At 37.5% G+C, this 15299-nt stretch overlaps 1 protein-coding gene across 3 annotated transcripts; it reads right to left on the minus strand.

Moving 5' to 3' along the window:
- Positions 1-9624: 9624 nt before the first annotated feature.
- Positions 9625-15287, minus strand: LOC137728691 (two-pore potassium channel 3-like). Of its 3 annotated transcripts, XR_015952487.1 has the most exons (3): positions 12422-14016; positions 10957-11127; positions 9692-10255 (listed from the first exon to the last, which is right to left on the minus strand). XR_015952487.1 is itself a non-coding variant. In XM_068467432.2 (2 exons), exons 1-2 carry the CDS (start codon positions 13567-13569, stop codon positions 10111-10113), a joined length of 1293 nt encoding a protein of 430 aa, XP_068323533.2. In that variant the 5' UTR covers positions 13570-15287; the 3' UTR covers positions 9625-10110. The 3 variants fall into 3 exon arrangements, 2 of the variants coding, with proteins under 2 accessions (XP_068323533.2, XP_088534333.1); XM_068467432.2 differs by lacking the exon at positions 10957-11127 and having other exon boundaries at positions 9625-10255; positions 12422-15287; XM_088678207.1 differs by lacking the exons at positions 9692-10255; positions 10957-11127 and adding an exon at positions 10546-10717 and having other exon boundaries at positions 12422-13709.
- Between the last annotated feature and the right edge of the window lie 12 nt (positions 15288-15299).

Raw genomic sequence — 15299 nt, forward strand, 5'->3', positions numbered from 1 at the left:
ACAAATAAAATGAAATCCAACAATGTAATTTTGTTGCTCACTATAAATATCTCCAGGTAAAAAGAAAAAAGAAGTGGGGTAAATGTTTGTAACACCAATAATTGTACAAGGTTAATGTGAAATGCCTCGTTTGGATTATTTCCATGTGCGGTCAATTGTTCAAAGTTAGTGTTTGGAATATTAGGCAATGCGTGGATCAAGTGGCACCGGTATTTGACCGTAGTCTAGTCGGCACCACTGGGGGCACGTGGCAGACCCCACTCATCGTTAAAATCACGTGCTTGTCTCTGCTGATGGGAAACCCACGTCAGCCCTGAATTCTGTATCCTCTGCCTTTCTGTGATTCTTGTCGTCTCTCCTCATCGTCCTCATTCATATTTATTTTTTGCTAATCCTTTTTTTTTTTCCTTCATTTTTTTGGTCTGTTTTCTGGAAATTCTTATGTCGTCACTGTGCTTTTGATCTCTCACGTCAATGCAATTTTCTTGATTAATTTAGCAAATTAAAGCTCATTTTCTATGATTTAAGGATTGTTTGAGAATTGAGAGCTCTTTTTTGTTTATTTTTTTCCCAACTACCGTCCACTTAAAATGTTTATTTATACAAACATTCAGGTGCGTACGTAACTGGTATGGGGCCATATATACGGTTATCATGTTAGATGGACATACATGTATAGCCTTCTATATAACAGTGACAGATCTTGTCATCGATGTACGTATATAGTATTAAAAACCAATTAAAACCTAACACGTAAATATTTTTAGTCAAGAGAATATTTTGTAAGACCTAAAAGTTTTAAATTAATAATTATTCGGTCTTCTCACATTTTTGTTGATGATTTTGCAAATCATGGTTCTCCTTTTTACTGGTCTTGTTTGGTGAGATTCTCATCTTGCTTTAATTTGTTCGTATTATTTTCATGATTATGTAAGGTTTCCACACTACCGCTTTAGATAGGTTATCTTTTGTTTGCCTTGTATTGATTATTGGAGGTTTTGTTCGTTATGACTATTATCATAATCAGGACTAGGCTTTATGTCTCAATTGATAGATTTTATTTTCCTTCTTACCTTATTGTCACTTCTTCTGATAGTAATGCTAGAATGGAATTGACTTTGATTTTACCAAAAGAAAAAAAAAATGTAATGATAATACACAAGTAGAAAGAGTAAAATGAGGTATATGATTCACATTAAGCTCTATCAACTGTAAGAAGAAAAACAATGTTCGTATAATGGCAAAGTTTTTCGACCATATGTATACAAGAACTAAGCAACTTAAAAAACCCAGCTCATGCTACTGACTCTCTTTCTCCCTAAAACCCCTGACCCCACCACGAAAAACCCTAGATCTACCATCGTCCTCGCCACCGACCCCTTGTTCCGCCTTGAGGTCGGTGCAGCCCCTCCTTCTTTCCTTGCACCCCTTTGGCGTGGATGGCGTTTTTGCTCCTTTTCGAGGTATTATCACCTTGATTCGGAGCTAGGCACAGGTTCTCCTTTGCTTTGGCGTGTTGGATTGTTGGTGGACCGGATCCACCCTTCTAGTTTGTTTCCATGGTGGTTCCCACGGCTGAGCCGTCGTACTTGGTCCGATCTGTGGCGATAACGTCGTTTTGGTCAGATTTGCGGCTAACCCTCCTTGTTTGACTGGTAGTTACTGCGCGTCCGCCGTTATTAATCATGACAAATTTACATCAGTAGTTCTCAGTGGTTTTTGTTTTTATGGTGGTCATCTAGGGGTTCTACTCTTTCTATGTCTATGTAAATTATCTCCAGATCAAACTATCGGTCATTAGAGAATTTATCTATTTGACACCTCATGTAATTGTATTTGTTGATCAATGAAATCTTGCTATCGTTTCTTGTCTTAAAGAAAAAAACACTACGGAAGTTTAAGATTTTTGTACATATGATGGATTGCTTGCTAAAGCCGGTTATTTGAACCAATAATTCAATACATTATTGTTGACGTGTATATGTGGGTAGGTAGATTTACATTGGGAGACATAACATCCAAGATGTCTAACCAAAAAAAGAAAAAAACCTCTTAGCTAGTCTTCCAAACTGTTGTCAACTTGTCAACCACATAGTAGCTATGCACAAAATAACACCTACTTTGAAATATTTTTCGAACGAACTTACTTTTAAATGTTGAATACAGATAAAAGAGGATTAAAATATTGAAGAAACAAAACAAAGAATTATTGGGGCTAATACGTGTACATACACGTGGATAAACCTGTCATAGTTAACACCAACTTAAGTTGAGGTTATTGGCAGATACGAGAGTATTAGTTAAAACGGCAGCAACTCCATGCATTAGTGGTGAGTTGGTAGTTGCCCCTTGATGGGCACAGAAGCACCCACCACGATAGAGATTAATTAGATGCTCTTTGAACTGTGTCCGGTTTGATGAGCTCCCTAATATCCTTTTAGATGTTCTGTTAGCGGATAATAGGTTGTAAGTGTGCTGGTGCGTTTTTCTCCCAGCTTTTGTATTGTTTATGTTTTTCCCTTCTATGATCAATATACGAAGCAGCTTTCCAAAAAAAAAAAAAAAAGGGAAAAAAGAATGCTCTTTGAACTACTTGAAGCAATGTGCAAAATCTATTGCATGTTTAAGCTTAATTAGGTGTTTAGCTTGAATAACTGTATATATAAACCATATAAATGTGGGAAAGGAAAAAAGAGCAAAGGTTACATATGTATCACCGCCTACTTTATGTGAAAGAAGAAAGATGTAAAATTACAAACGCATTTGAACTTTTACTTAGTCAACAAAATTAAACTTTTGTGGCTGGCAAACATCATAAGCCAATTGAAATTATGAGAGATAGACCAATTCAATTCAATTAACTTTGTGAGATTTGGTCAAACTTGGAAAATTCAAGGGCCACCTAGTTACTATGCTTGAGAGTGACATTAGATCCCTTTTGTTAATTTCAAGTTTTTTTTTTTTTTTTTTTTTGGCAATTTGATATGTTGTCTAAAGGAGCAATATTATATTATATGACTCTAGACATTACATGCATAATGCATGCAACTAAATAATTAACTTAATTAGTAACTACAACAACAACAAAGTTTTATTTTATTAAGTCGGGTCGGTAGTATGAATTTTAAAATACAATTGCGCTTGGTTTTCTGCCAAGTGTTTTGTTAGCTTCAAGTACTTCATGTCTTTTCTTAAAGTATCTTTTCAAGTCTTCTTCTATCTCTTTTGCTCTGAACATCTGTCTCATAATTTAATTAGTAATACCAAATAATTAAATTAAATTAAATATTTTCTTGAAAATTCTTAAGTGGTTCGTTCATATTCTGCACCATTAATTTAGCACCCAAACCCTTAAATCGAGCTATCCATTACTCATGTTATGAAATGTGTTAGCTAGTCTCTACTTAAAAAAAGAAGATGAAGAATAAACACATATGACGTGCACAATGACTACTGGTGCGTCATGACTATATCATCATGTTTATAACGAAAAACTATGAAGGTAATTTGGAAGATTAATGTCGAATCAGAAGGGTAATTACCTTGTGTATTTTGACTAGATAAATTAATCAAGAGTTACTAAGCATAGATACATGAATTACGGAGAGATAGTACATAGTTTAAGCTAGTTAAATTAAATAAAAGTGTAAATCAATCCGATCGATGGGTTGGGGCGGTTGCTTAAGAGGGATGACTTTTAATGTAAAAAAGAGACTAAAAGAAGAAAAGCATGAGATTGTTGACCTATTTTTAATTAGTTGCGTCCACAATAAGTGACATAAATTAGGGACTTTGGCATTGGTAATGGAAGTCCCTATCGATGTAGTAGAGGGCAGGTTTTTTGTTAGGTGTGCACACTGAAAAAAAAGAATCTTTAGGATGTAGACACATTTGGGTTAATTTGCACCCAAACCTCTAATTTAAAGGCACCAAGCAGCATCGATCCAACCTATGCTTTAGTTGCCATCTGCCTAATCACTTCTCATTAGTGATAAACTATCTTATCCCTACATACACAATAGAACTTTTTGAGTGACATTTATGTAACACCTCACATCCTCCAGATGAGTGGATCCTGTAAGCCTTATGGGAGCTTACTGGCTTCGGGTTCCATCGGTACTCCGAAGTTAAGCGAGTTGGGGGCGAGAGCATTCCCATGATGGGTGACCCACTGGGAAGTTCTTGTGTGAGTTCCTAGAAACAAAACCGTGAGGGTGTGATCGGGGCCCAAGGCGGACAATATTATGCTACGGTGGAGTCGAGCTCGGGATGTGGTGGGGGGTCAGGCCGGGATGTGACAATTTGGTATCAGAGCCAATCCCTGGCCAAAAGTGTGCCGACGAGGACGTCGGGCCCGCTAAGGGGGGTGGATTGTAACATCCCACATCGCTCAAGGGAGTGGATCTTGTAAGCCTTATATATAATTCTCATCTCTACCTAGCACGAGGCCTTTTGGGAGCTCACTAGTATCGGGTTCCATCAGAACTCCGAAGTTAAGCGAGTTGGGGGCGAAAGCATTCCCATGATGGGTGACCCACTGAGAAGTTCTCGTGTGAGTTCCCAGAAACAAAATCGTGAGGGCGTGGTCGGGGCCCAAAATGGACAATATCATGCTACAATGCAGTCGAGCTCGGAATGTGATAGAGGCTCGGACCGGGATGTGGCAATTTATCTATCACATTGTATGCTATATATGGAGGTGTGGGTTGTGCAAGTTACTCGTATTAGTCACATATTAATAAGGTAACATTCTCTCATTTGTGAATAATCTAAGTCAGAATAAGCAAAAGCTATTGCCCCTATACTCATTATGTTTGCTATTTTGAATCGTACTTATCAACTATATTGTGCACAATGGATTTGTGCACTAGATAAAATTACTAACTTATATTAATAAAATAACGGTCTCTCATCCGTGAACAAATCACACAAGTACGAATAAGAGCTATTGCCCTTACTCAAGGCTCTAAAAGACGATAGGCGCTAGTCAGGCGGTGGGCTGGGGCCCAGCAGCTAGGTCCACGGACTAAGAGGATTTAAGTAAATTTAACTATATACTGTATAAATAAGGGTTATTTATACTTTAAAAAAAAACACATAATTGTATCGAAATACATAAATTATAAAGTATTAGAGGATATTGAAAACATGGGGAAAAAACATATAATGATTGTTCATCCAAGTATTCAACAAGTTTCTTTCATTTTATGGACAAAAAAAAAATGCAAAATCAAAGTTATTGATTTTTTGTCTAAGTGAGAGTCACGACCTAGGCATGTTAGGTGCCTAGGTGGACTAGGCGGGAGCCTAAGTGGGTCTAGGTGCACTTTCTTAATTTTCAAACGCCTAAAGACTAATCGAGGCAATGACCAACCACCTAGCGCCTAAGTGGGGCCTAGGCAAGGATTTTTAGAACAGTGCCCCTACTTCCATGTTTATTACCATTGAAGTTGTCCAACATTTTATTGATTTTTTTACCTTTGCATGGCTTCTTGGCCAAGGTACGTGACAGCTAAAACATATACAGGTAAGGTTAGATGCAGCTTGGTGCCTTCGGCTTTAGGGTTTACGGTTCTTCTTTTTCTCTTTTTAATGTCTTATCAAATTAATGTGATATATCATGTTGTCTTGTTGCTAATTTAAACCACAAATTGCACTAATATATACTATCTTCATCAACTGTTAGTTAAGACTGAGTCACTGACGAAAGTTTCGATATTAATATATATCAAAGTTTGATTATTAGCGAAAAGAAAATGTTAGGGTTGTTGTATCAGCCGTGGTTAATTACACCAAGGTAGTAGCTGGGACAACACCTTTCAGTTGGAAGACCAGCTGAATGAATATTGATACACACACACACACACACACACACTCATATATACATATATACATATATATATATGTGTGTGTGTGTGTATTAGTATGAGTAATCTATATATGGATAACACAGCCATACATTAATCAATGTATCAGAATTCCAGTTCATCAAGATAGCAGTGTGTGCCTAACTTTTCTGCTCAATAATTGATATAGTTAAGAGGGCCTATAAACGGACAATAATGCATATGTACTTATTACTTTGCGTATGGTCGTAAAATTATAAGGGGGAACTCCAAGACAAGAATCAGCATGCTAACTTGTAGGAATGAAGGTTAACAAGTTTAAGTTATCTGCACCTATATGTAGATTAATATATATCACAAGCTTCACTGTTATCCAAATTATATGTACACCAAGCAAGCAATCCCACATTTGTATATATCATACACATAATACATCAGACCTTTTTTTGGTTAATATGCACACGTACATGCATGTACATTTAGCTAGAAATGAGATTCTTCTGTTTTACGAAATGTGAGACAGCTGGTCGATTGATAATGCCCCACTTGTCAATCAATTGTCTTAGACTCCACATTTTCATAATAAAAATGTGATCTCTCTGGTATTTTTTTTTCTTTTTTAAAGATTGGAACTACATAAAAATCCAATCAACATGTACTCGCATGTTAAAGAAATAGTATTGAGACAGTAATGTATTAAAATTAGCCGTTTCGAAGTACTGAAATACAAGCAAACAATAGGTTACTTTTAACTAGCTAGTTTACATGTAGCAAAGTTACAAAAGCCAATTTGCAGTAGTAATGAACCGCTTCTCTTCCAGATATAGCTTCGTTCAACAAAGTTTACTTAGCACAACATTTTTTTCTTCTCTCCATTAGTTCTTTCTTCCTTTTCCGGTCAGCTTCAATACAAATTGTATTTAAACTATACATGATATGACTGAAGAAATGCTGACAATTCAATTCGACAGAAACCTTTTATCCATCTAAGGCTAATGTTTTTAAATCCTGACAATTGACTTGAAAGCCAAAGTCAACATTGGAAATGACTATTCACCATCCACTCCAGTCAAAGTATTTCCACATGCATATAAATATATACATATATGTGTGTGTATGAATGAGAATATTTGGCATGTGCCTGAAAACTAAGATTTCTGATGCAAATTGCAAATTTAATAAGCAAAACACAAGATGGGAAAAGGAGCCCCCACATTGAAAGATTCTTCAAGAGGTCAAAAATCTACTTGACTGGTTCTAAGTTCTAACAACTGCAACTTTCCTTTTTACTTTATTTATACAATTTGAAATTTCTAATTAGCATAATGCCATGCCCCCACCATTTTACTAACTAGCAAAGAACAGAAAACGAAATACAAGACCTTCCTTTTACCAAATTGTTAATGTACTATTTCTTTGACACTGTCACTACTCATTAGCATAAGTTGCAAATAGTTGATTAATTAAGTTGACTCGGCCTTGCCGTAATATGTTTTTATAAATAAATATATGTTTGCATTCTTTGTAGTTTTTCCTCCCAGTTAGGGTAATCTCTGTAGATTCAAATCGAGCATGGTCTTTGTTTCCCAATGAGTCAAAAACAATACTAAAAACAGTCTACTTAAGCTATAGAATTCAAGTCTTGCTATGATGATTCCTTTAAGTTAATTAGTTTCTAATATGAGAGAGAGAGAGAGAGAGAGAGAGAGAGAGAGAGAGAGAGAGAGAAAGACTTGGTATATATATGAAGAATCTTCGGCGTAATTTTTGCATGCATCACACGATGTTTCTAATTTACTTATGTTATAATACATATGTGTAGCTATTTAAGAAAGTAAATTAGGATTGTCCATAGATTAGAGAAACTCTTAGTGTATGCAATGATTTGAGTATGACATAAGGTTTCTCCTGACATTATTCATGATGTTCTCATCTGAGAATTAGTAACATTCTAGTCTTAGTTATCTATATATGACATCCCCTTAAAAAAAATATTGAACATACATTATTCAGGACGTTTTGAGTATGAAGTAAAGATCCTTCTGACATCAATTATTTGAATATGGTTAGGATCCTCGTGACATTGTTCAGAACGTTCTCATCCAAGACTCAATGTAATTGTGATCTCAATCCTTGTTGTATCTAAAAAATATTGTTTATAAAAATACTGAACACATGAATTAACAACATACGATCGACCGTCTAGCAATCACACTATAAACTACTTGTACTCTTGCTTAGTTTCGAATTCGTGAACGTTTCTATCAGACTCTCGAACTCTTCAAAGAAAAGGACCTGTTTCATTATTCTAAAAGGCAACTTTTTGAAGGGAGAAAGAATAAAGCAATATATCCAGTCCTTGGTCTTCTTTCAATTCAATCACCCGAATAAGTCGCAAGAGATTATGAGTGCTTATTGCTTTGCTGATCAAGCTTTTGAAACCGACAGAATCAAAGTTCACAGCAGAATATATACTTGTAGCAGTAGCAGATTTACTCGTTCAAATTCACTTTTTATATTTATGTGAGAGAATAATTGGTAAACCATGAGTCGGAAATGCACAACTTTTGGGTTTATTACGTATTGGAAATGCACAACTTTTGGAAGCAGAACTTTCAAAAAGTATGCAGTCAAATATACTATACATATTGACCCTTTTTGAACCATCTTTTTCCACACATTCAACTTCGCCTTTGTTTCCAAAAAATTTAGGGCTAACTTTTGTCCTGCGTTGGTGCGTGACGGAAAATTCATGTCGTTGGGCAGCAGAATAAAGGCTATTTTGATATACAAATGCTAGAATTTCAATAAATTAATGACAGTGATTTTCACTCTCGTCTTTTCTTTTTGCACTCATTTTATTGTCTATGTCTCTTAATTTTCCTTTGATTCATTTAATTTGAAGATAAAGAAAAAGGAAGTATGGGGAGAAAAAAGAGAACGCAAAAATCACTTCCTTGAGTGAGTTTGGAATTGTTGTGTTTTGTAAAGAATAATCAGTTGTAAAATAAAGCAATTGAACGTTTGATAAATTGTATTTTTTTAAAAGTACTGAGTATGAAAACAGTGTAAAATAGTGTAAAACAGTAAAAGTATAGTAAATTTTAACATTAAAGTGATATAATTGCATATAATGAAAAATGGACATATGCGCATGGTGGCATTAACAGCGGTGGAGATGGTAGTAGAGGTAATGGTAGGGTAGGGGTGTGGTGGTTGGGGTGCAGAGGTAGTGGTAGCGATTGCATCATTTTTGGGGGATGCAATGACAACTGGTAGTGGTGATGGCAATAGTGGTGTAAGGCTGGTGGTTGCAATCGTAGACGGTGTGCCGATGATAGTGGTGGTGAAGGCGGTGACATTAGCAGTGGCAATGGCAATGGTGTGGACGATAGTGATTGTGATGGTGATGGTGATGACATTAGCCATTATAAGGGTTGGTGATGGTGCTGCTTATAGTGGGGTGTGGCGGCTGGGATGCAGAGGGAGGTGTTGGCAACAACAGTGGTGATTGGGGTGGCAATGATGGCAGTTGTAGTTATGATGGTAGTAATAGTGGCGGTGGTGACGATTATGGCAACGGTGACGACAACAATGGTGATGGTAATGGCAGTTGTAGTGCTAGCGGTGGCAGTTGTGGTGGTGGCGGTAACGATGTGGCTACGACAACATTGGTGGTGGTGGCAACAATGATGGTGGTAATGGCGTGGTGATATAAGGATAGTGGTTATAGTGGTAAGTGATAACAGTCACTTTGTTCTCTAAGGGAGAAAATATATGTAGAAAGATAAATAATGTCATTCTTAAAAATTAATGAGGATGTTACACAAGTCCTAACCTGCTGATGCAGAGAAAAACAACATTTCAGCAAAATCAATCTACCAAAGTGTTCATATTTGTGATTATAAAAAACTTGATCTCCGTGCAACAAAGAAAGAAAGCGAAGTGAGCTCGTCACGTAATCAAGGTTCTTCTTCTCCTTCATTCGTACTAATTTACAGTTACGAAGCAGCAAAAAGTAACATTTGGTTGATTTCTGAGCTTTCATCTTTTATATTCATTTCGGCAAGATAAACGCTACTCGTCTATATTGACATTTGATTTGTTGACTGTTGTATACTTAACAGGAAATACATCTGCGAGGCTTACCGCGCATCAACGTTTGAAGTACGAAAGATTGACTTGATGCTCAGGATGCATGGGCAAGAGGAAGAGTACCAACGGATCTGGCAGCAAAGTTCATACTTCGTAAGTGACTTGGATATCAATGTCGACTCAAGAGATCAGCAAGGCTTATCTTTCCGCAGTTTCCTGTGTCTAGCCTATCAAATTGGGTGCAGATCTGCATTACATCTTTCTCTGATACCTTTCCCATCTCCTTGAGTTTGTATACGACATATTCCGACTTACTGCACACACAAACACGATATAGTTAGCCAATATAAACTTGACTACTTGCAGTGCTGCAACTCAGAATTACCAAAGAAATAAGTCGACAACTCCAGAAAATGGAAAGAAGTCGAACCAAGTCACAAATAAATGAAGTCATACAAGCAAAGCTAGTGGCATTTCTGAATAAAAGTTCCGTAGTGTAAGAATAATATGCTAACACTATTGATTACTACGATCCAATACGAAGAAAGAAAATCTAAATCACATTATTGCGTAGCACTGAGACAGCTTATACAAGTAACTCAACCTCAATTAGGGCAGATCGCCGGGGTCACATATTCAACTAGTCATTTTATTCTTCTGCAAAGTTGGTGAAACCTAAGCACTTGTCAAAAACTTCTGTGCTCATAATCTCCATGTCGCCAAGAATTTGGGTACCAATAAGAGTTAAAGTGTTTGTTATATATTTACTTCACTCACTGTTACAGATAGAAAAGCTGAGTCAAACCCCTGGTCCCAAGCTTTGAACTCCAAAATACGTAATCTAAAGCTCGTATAAAATAAATTCAGGATCAAGGTGGTGATATTATGATTTTGCATGTCAATGCTATATATTAAGTTTCAAAGACTGACGGCAAAAGCACTAAGCAGGATATCAAATTACCAGTTGCAACTCATATACAATTTGACCTAAGACGACGTTCAGAAAAGAATATACCTTACAGAGCTCAACACAATTGAAACGCTAAGTTGTTAAGACCAGTAGAGGAGGACTGAGCAAACATGATAAGGAGAATGGGGAAGGGGGATTTGTGCACAGCCTCATTTCATATTATCTGCCAATGATCTCTCGTATGATTCTTTTCAGTCCTCATGCAGTTAGACAGCCCTTCGAAATGAGCAGAAATTGATCTGTTATTTGCAATCTACAAGCTTCACTTTCAAAGTTTCACTTATTATATCCAAAATTTGCATTCATTCGTTCTCCTAACTCCTAAACGCTTATGCATTACGGCTAGGACTCAAAAAAAACCCGAATCCAACCTGAAAAAAAAAAACCTGAACTGATAATACCGAACCATAACCCTGTAACCGAAACCGAAACTTTGGTACGGGAATCGGGACCATGGAGCTGTGTATTCGGCAATACCAGACCGAATTTAATTATATATATAATTTTAATTTTAAAAAATATATAAATTTTAATTATTATTGATGTCCGATTGCTTGAGATTAAACCTTAACTGTTCAATTAAACCCAACTCTCTCTCTCGACCTCACCTCAGTTCTCTCTCTCCCCTCCTGCCATACCACACCACACCACAGTCAACTCTCCCTCCCTCTCCTTCTTAGTTTCTTCACAAAATTGAGGTGAGAAATTTCACCTCCAACGGCTGCAGAAGATCACAGTGAACAGCCGCAGAAGATCTTCCACCTCCAACGGCCATTCCAAGTGTGGAAGGTAAGATATTTCACCCCAACTCGGAATCAATTTGTGTTTTTTATTAGGAATGATTAAATTAGGGATTTTGAAATGGAATTAGAATTTTGATTTGGAGATTTTGAATTGGAATTAGTGGACGAATTCAGAATTTCAGGGTTTAAGAATTTGATGGCTGCTGTTGTTTCTTGTTTACAGAGGCTGTTGCTAAAATTTGAATCATCCTGCAGTTTGAAGCAATTTAAATCCTCCAGCAATTTCTCCTCCTTTGTCGATGGATCTTTCCCGAACCGATTGGAATACCGAAATTATTTCGAGTTTACTGAATTTTGGGAAACCGAAAATTACAGTTCGGTTTCGGTATAGACCTTCCATTCCCGAACTCATTCAGTCCGGTTTTTGGTTTTGGGTTTTCGATTCGGTTACCAAACCTAAACCAGCCCTAATTGTGGCAGTCAAATGGAAGGTCTTGGGTTTCAGAAAACTTAGTAAGTGGTCTACCAAAATCTAGTTACTCAAATAGGTATTTTATGAATATCTAGTCAACGCTAACAGCTGTAGATTACTAAGCTCGAAACATGCCAAAGTTATTTGATTAAGCGAAGAAGGCTAATTCAATACCAGTTCTGGCCTGTACATCCAATTATATATACCACTGATGACCATATTCATATCTAACAAGACAACAATCTCAAACAACAAAACAGATCAAAATGTCAAAAGATGTGATATTAACACATACCTCACAAAGCCGTTATTGTCAATGTCAGCAGCAAGAAACTCGGAAACCGTCATATCCTGACCAAGAACCCACTTCGCCATCTTCCTATGCCGTTTATCCACCCTAGCCTCAGCCAAGTACAAAAATGCTCGAGCAACTGCAAGCGTCGACACAAGCAACCAAACTGAAGCAAAGATGCGGCCTGGTAAAGACTGAAAAGCCCGATCGCCATACCCAACTGTGGTAACTGACATAACCGAAAGATAAAATGAATCCAACCATCCAAGCTTTTCCACAAAATGCATAACACCCACACCGATCCCGATGCAAAGAACGACAACTCCCAATGCCAATCCCACCTTCATCCTAATCCTCATCCTCCCCTTCTTAACATCAAATATGTAAGACTCCTTTTTCTCACCCACACCCTTAAGGCTCCTCAAAAAATAATTCTCTTGCAAATCAAGCACATAACTAACCATCCCACTCAGCAAAATGTCTACAAATCCGAACCCCACCAACACAAACGCTATCGAAAACAACTTGGTTGCAGTAGTAGTAGGCGTAATATCTCCATACCCAATTGTGCACATTGTCACAATACAGAAGTACAATGCATCAACCACAGGGTGCGTCTCCAGAGCCGCAAAATGATCACGGTTAAACCAATATATAATCACACCCAATGCAAGATATATAACAAGAAGTACAACACCTTGTCTTACAATCGACTGCGAACCGAACTGGGGTCTGGGAACAGAGCGCCGGTTGGCCACCTCGTTGATCACGGCCATGGCAGGAGCTGTTTTCGAGCGGTGGAGGTTGGTTTTGGTCCACGAGTAATTGGGGTCAATGAGCCATGATTGCGGAGTTGGTGGCTGTTGGGATTGTGGGTCCTGTTGGGTTGTGGCTATGGAGTCCAACAGAGAAGAAGACGAAGGGGGTCTTGAAGTTCTTGGAGAATGGATAGGCAGAGTCAATGCATCGACGAGAGGTGAAGAATCTCGAGGCGAAGCAGTTGCAGGACCAAAGATTATACGGTCTTTGAACTCCGAAGGCGTTAAAGAGATACTGAATTCATCGTCTTCTGGAAGTGGCCAGAGATTCGATAAAGATGGCAGCTTTCTTCTCGGACTGCCTACGTATGGCAGCAACGGCTCTTTCTCCATCTGGGTCCGCCGGAAAACCGCTTCTGGTGTCGCCGGGAAACCGGAAAACCGGGAACCGGGATTTTTTGTTTGGTTGAAGAAATGGGATTGTGGGGAGGTTTGCAGGGAACTTGGGTCAATTTTCAATTTTTGCAACTCTGAGCAGCCTAAATGGAAGCAGAGGCTCTTCCTCTATCTGGGTCTGCCGGAAAACCGCTCTTGATGCCTCCGGTAAGCTGGAAAACCGGAGATTTTTGTGCTGGTTTGGAGAAATGGGATTGTGGGGAGGTTGAAGAAGGATATAAAAACAGGGAATGACGCAAAATTCACAACTTTCAACTCTTTAATGCAGAGAAAGATACATGGGTGAAGATTTTCGAAGAGAGGAATGCGAGAGAGAGAGAGAGAAGGGGAGAGAGAGAGGCGGTTGGGGGTGGAGGAGTTTGATTCGGTCGGTTTGTTGGAAGCTTGGGAAGCCAGGCGAAAAGGCGCGAGGAAATAAAAGAGGGGAGAGAATCAACGTCGCAGATTACAGCGAGCAGGAGGCAGAGTTGGACATGTGTTGCGTAGTCAGACTCGGGCGGGCTTGGTTGAATATGATTCACCCACGCACAGATATTTGTGATTTAATTCAGAGAGTTTAACCAAAAGTTTTCGGTATTGTTTATTTTAACAAAAAATCACATTGTTACACTAAAAAGTCAATCTTAATACTATTCACTTTACCTTTTATTTTGTCCTTATCGTTAAAACTCAAAGTTTTAAAACCATTTTCATTGGTTTTTCTTTTGGGGTGTGATATCCACACATTCTTTTTAACTTCTCAAGCACCTTTTTAATTTTCGGCCGTTGAATCGAGTGAATTGAATAAGATCAGATGACAGAAAATAACAAATAGTGTGAGAAGTAAAAAGAAATGTGTGGTAGCACACCCCAATTTATTTTTCAAGCTCCAATTTAGAATTTTGTCTCCAAATCTCAACTCTCTGGATTTTAAGTGATTTATTAGGGATTTATTTACTTTTGAAGGTCCAAGTTAGAATATTAAGATTCATTTTTTTTTTCAAGCTCCAAGTTATAATTTTGAGTTTTCAGATCTGATACTGTATGTGTCAATTACGTATATAATTTATAGTTGACATATGAGATACCGTATGAGTCAGTGGCGTATATATATAGTTGGTCACAACAACGTACCTCACCCGGATTTATATCCTCATTGTTTCCCTTTAAATTAGATTGCAATTATGGGTAACTTATTGTGATGCATGTGTTTTCTAATTTTGTTTAAATGGTATTTGTTTTCTAGCTAACATAAAATACAAATCTAATCCAACATGATTAGATGTGGAACCAAAAATTAGATAAGAACAACACAAAATTAAACATAAAACAATTGTGAAAACATTAACAATTGAATTAAATTATGAGATTGTTTGATGAAAGAGATATTGGTTGATATTTTTGTTTTCAATTTTTGGTGGAAAGCATCAATTATTTCGTAACTTCTTCTAATGGTCCAATAGAAATGGAGAAAATTGCAATTGGGGGCCTGCGGTAATCCCATAATACCATCGGCCATCAGAGTTGATATTCTCCGAAGTCGATCCTTACGAATAAACCTAACTGAACAAGGAGGAGTATCACAAATAAAAAAAGTACCAAAATCTAAATCAAGACTATAGGTTGCTAAACTGTCCGCCACAAAGTTCTTTTCTTTGTAGACACGCCAAAGTTCGCATTGCCAATAT

This window comes from Pyrus communis, chromosome 10 (assembly GCF_041283825.1).
Source record: "Pyrus communis isolate YQ-2024b chromosome 10, ASM4128382v1, whole genome shotgun sequence".
NCBI classification, from domain to species: Eukaryota; Viridiplantae; Streptophyta; class Magnoliopsida; order Rosales; family Rosaceae; genus Pyrus; species Pyrus communis.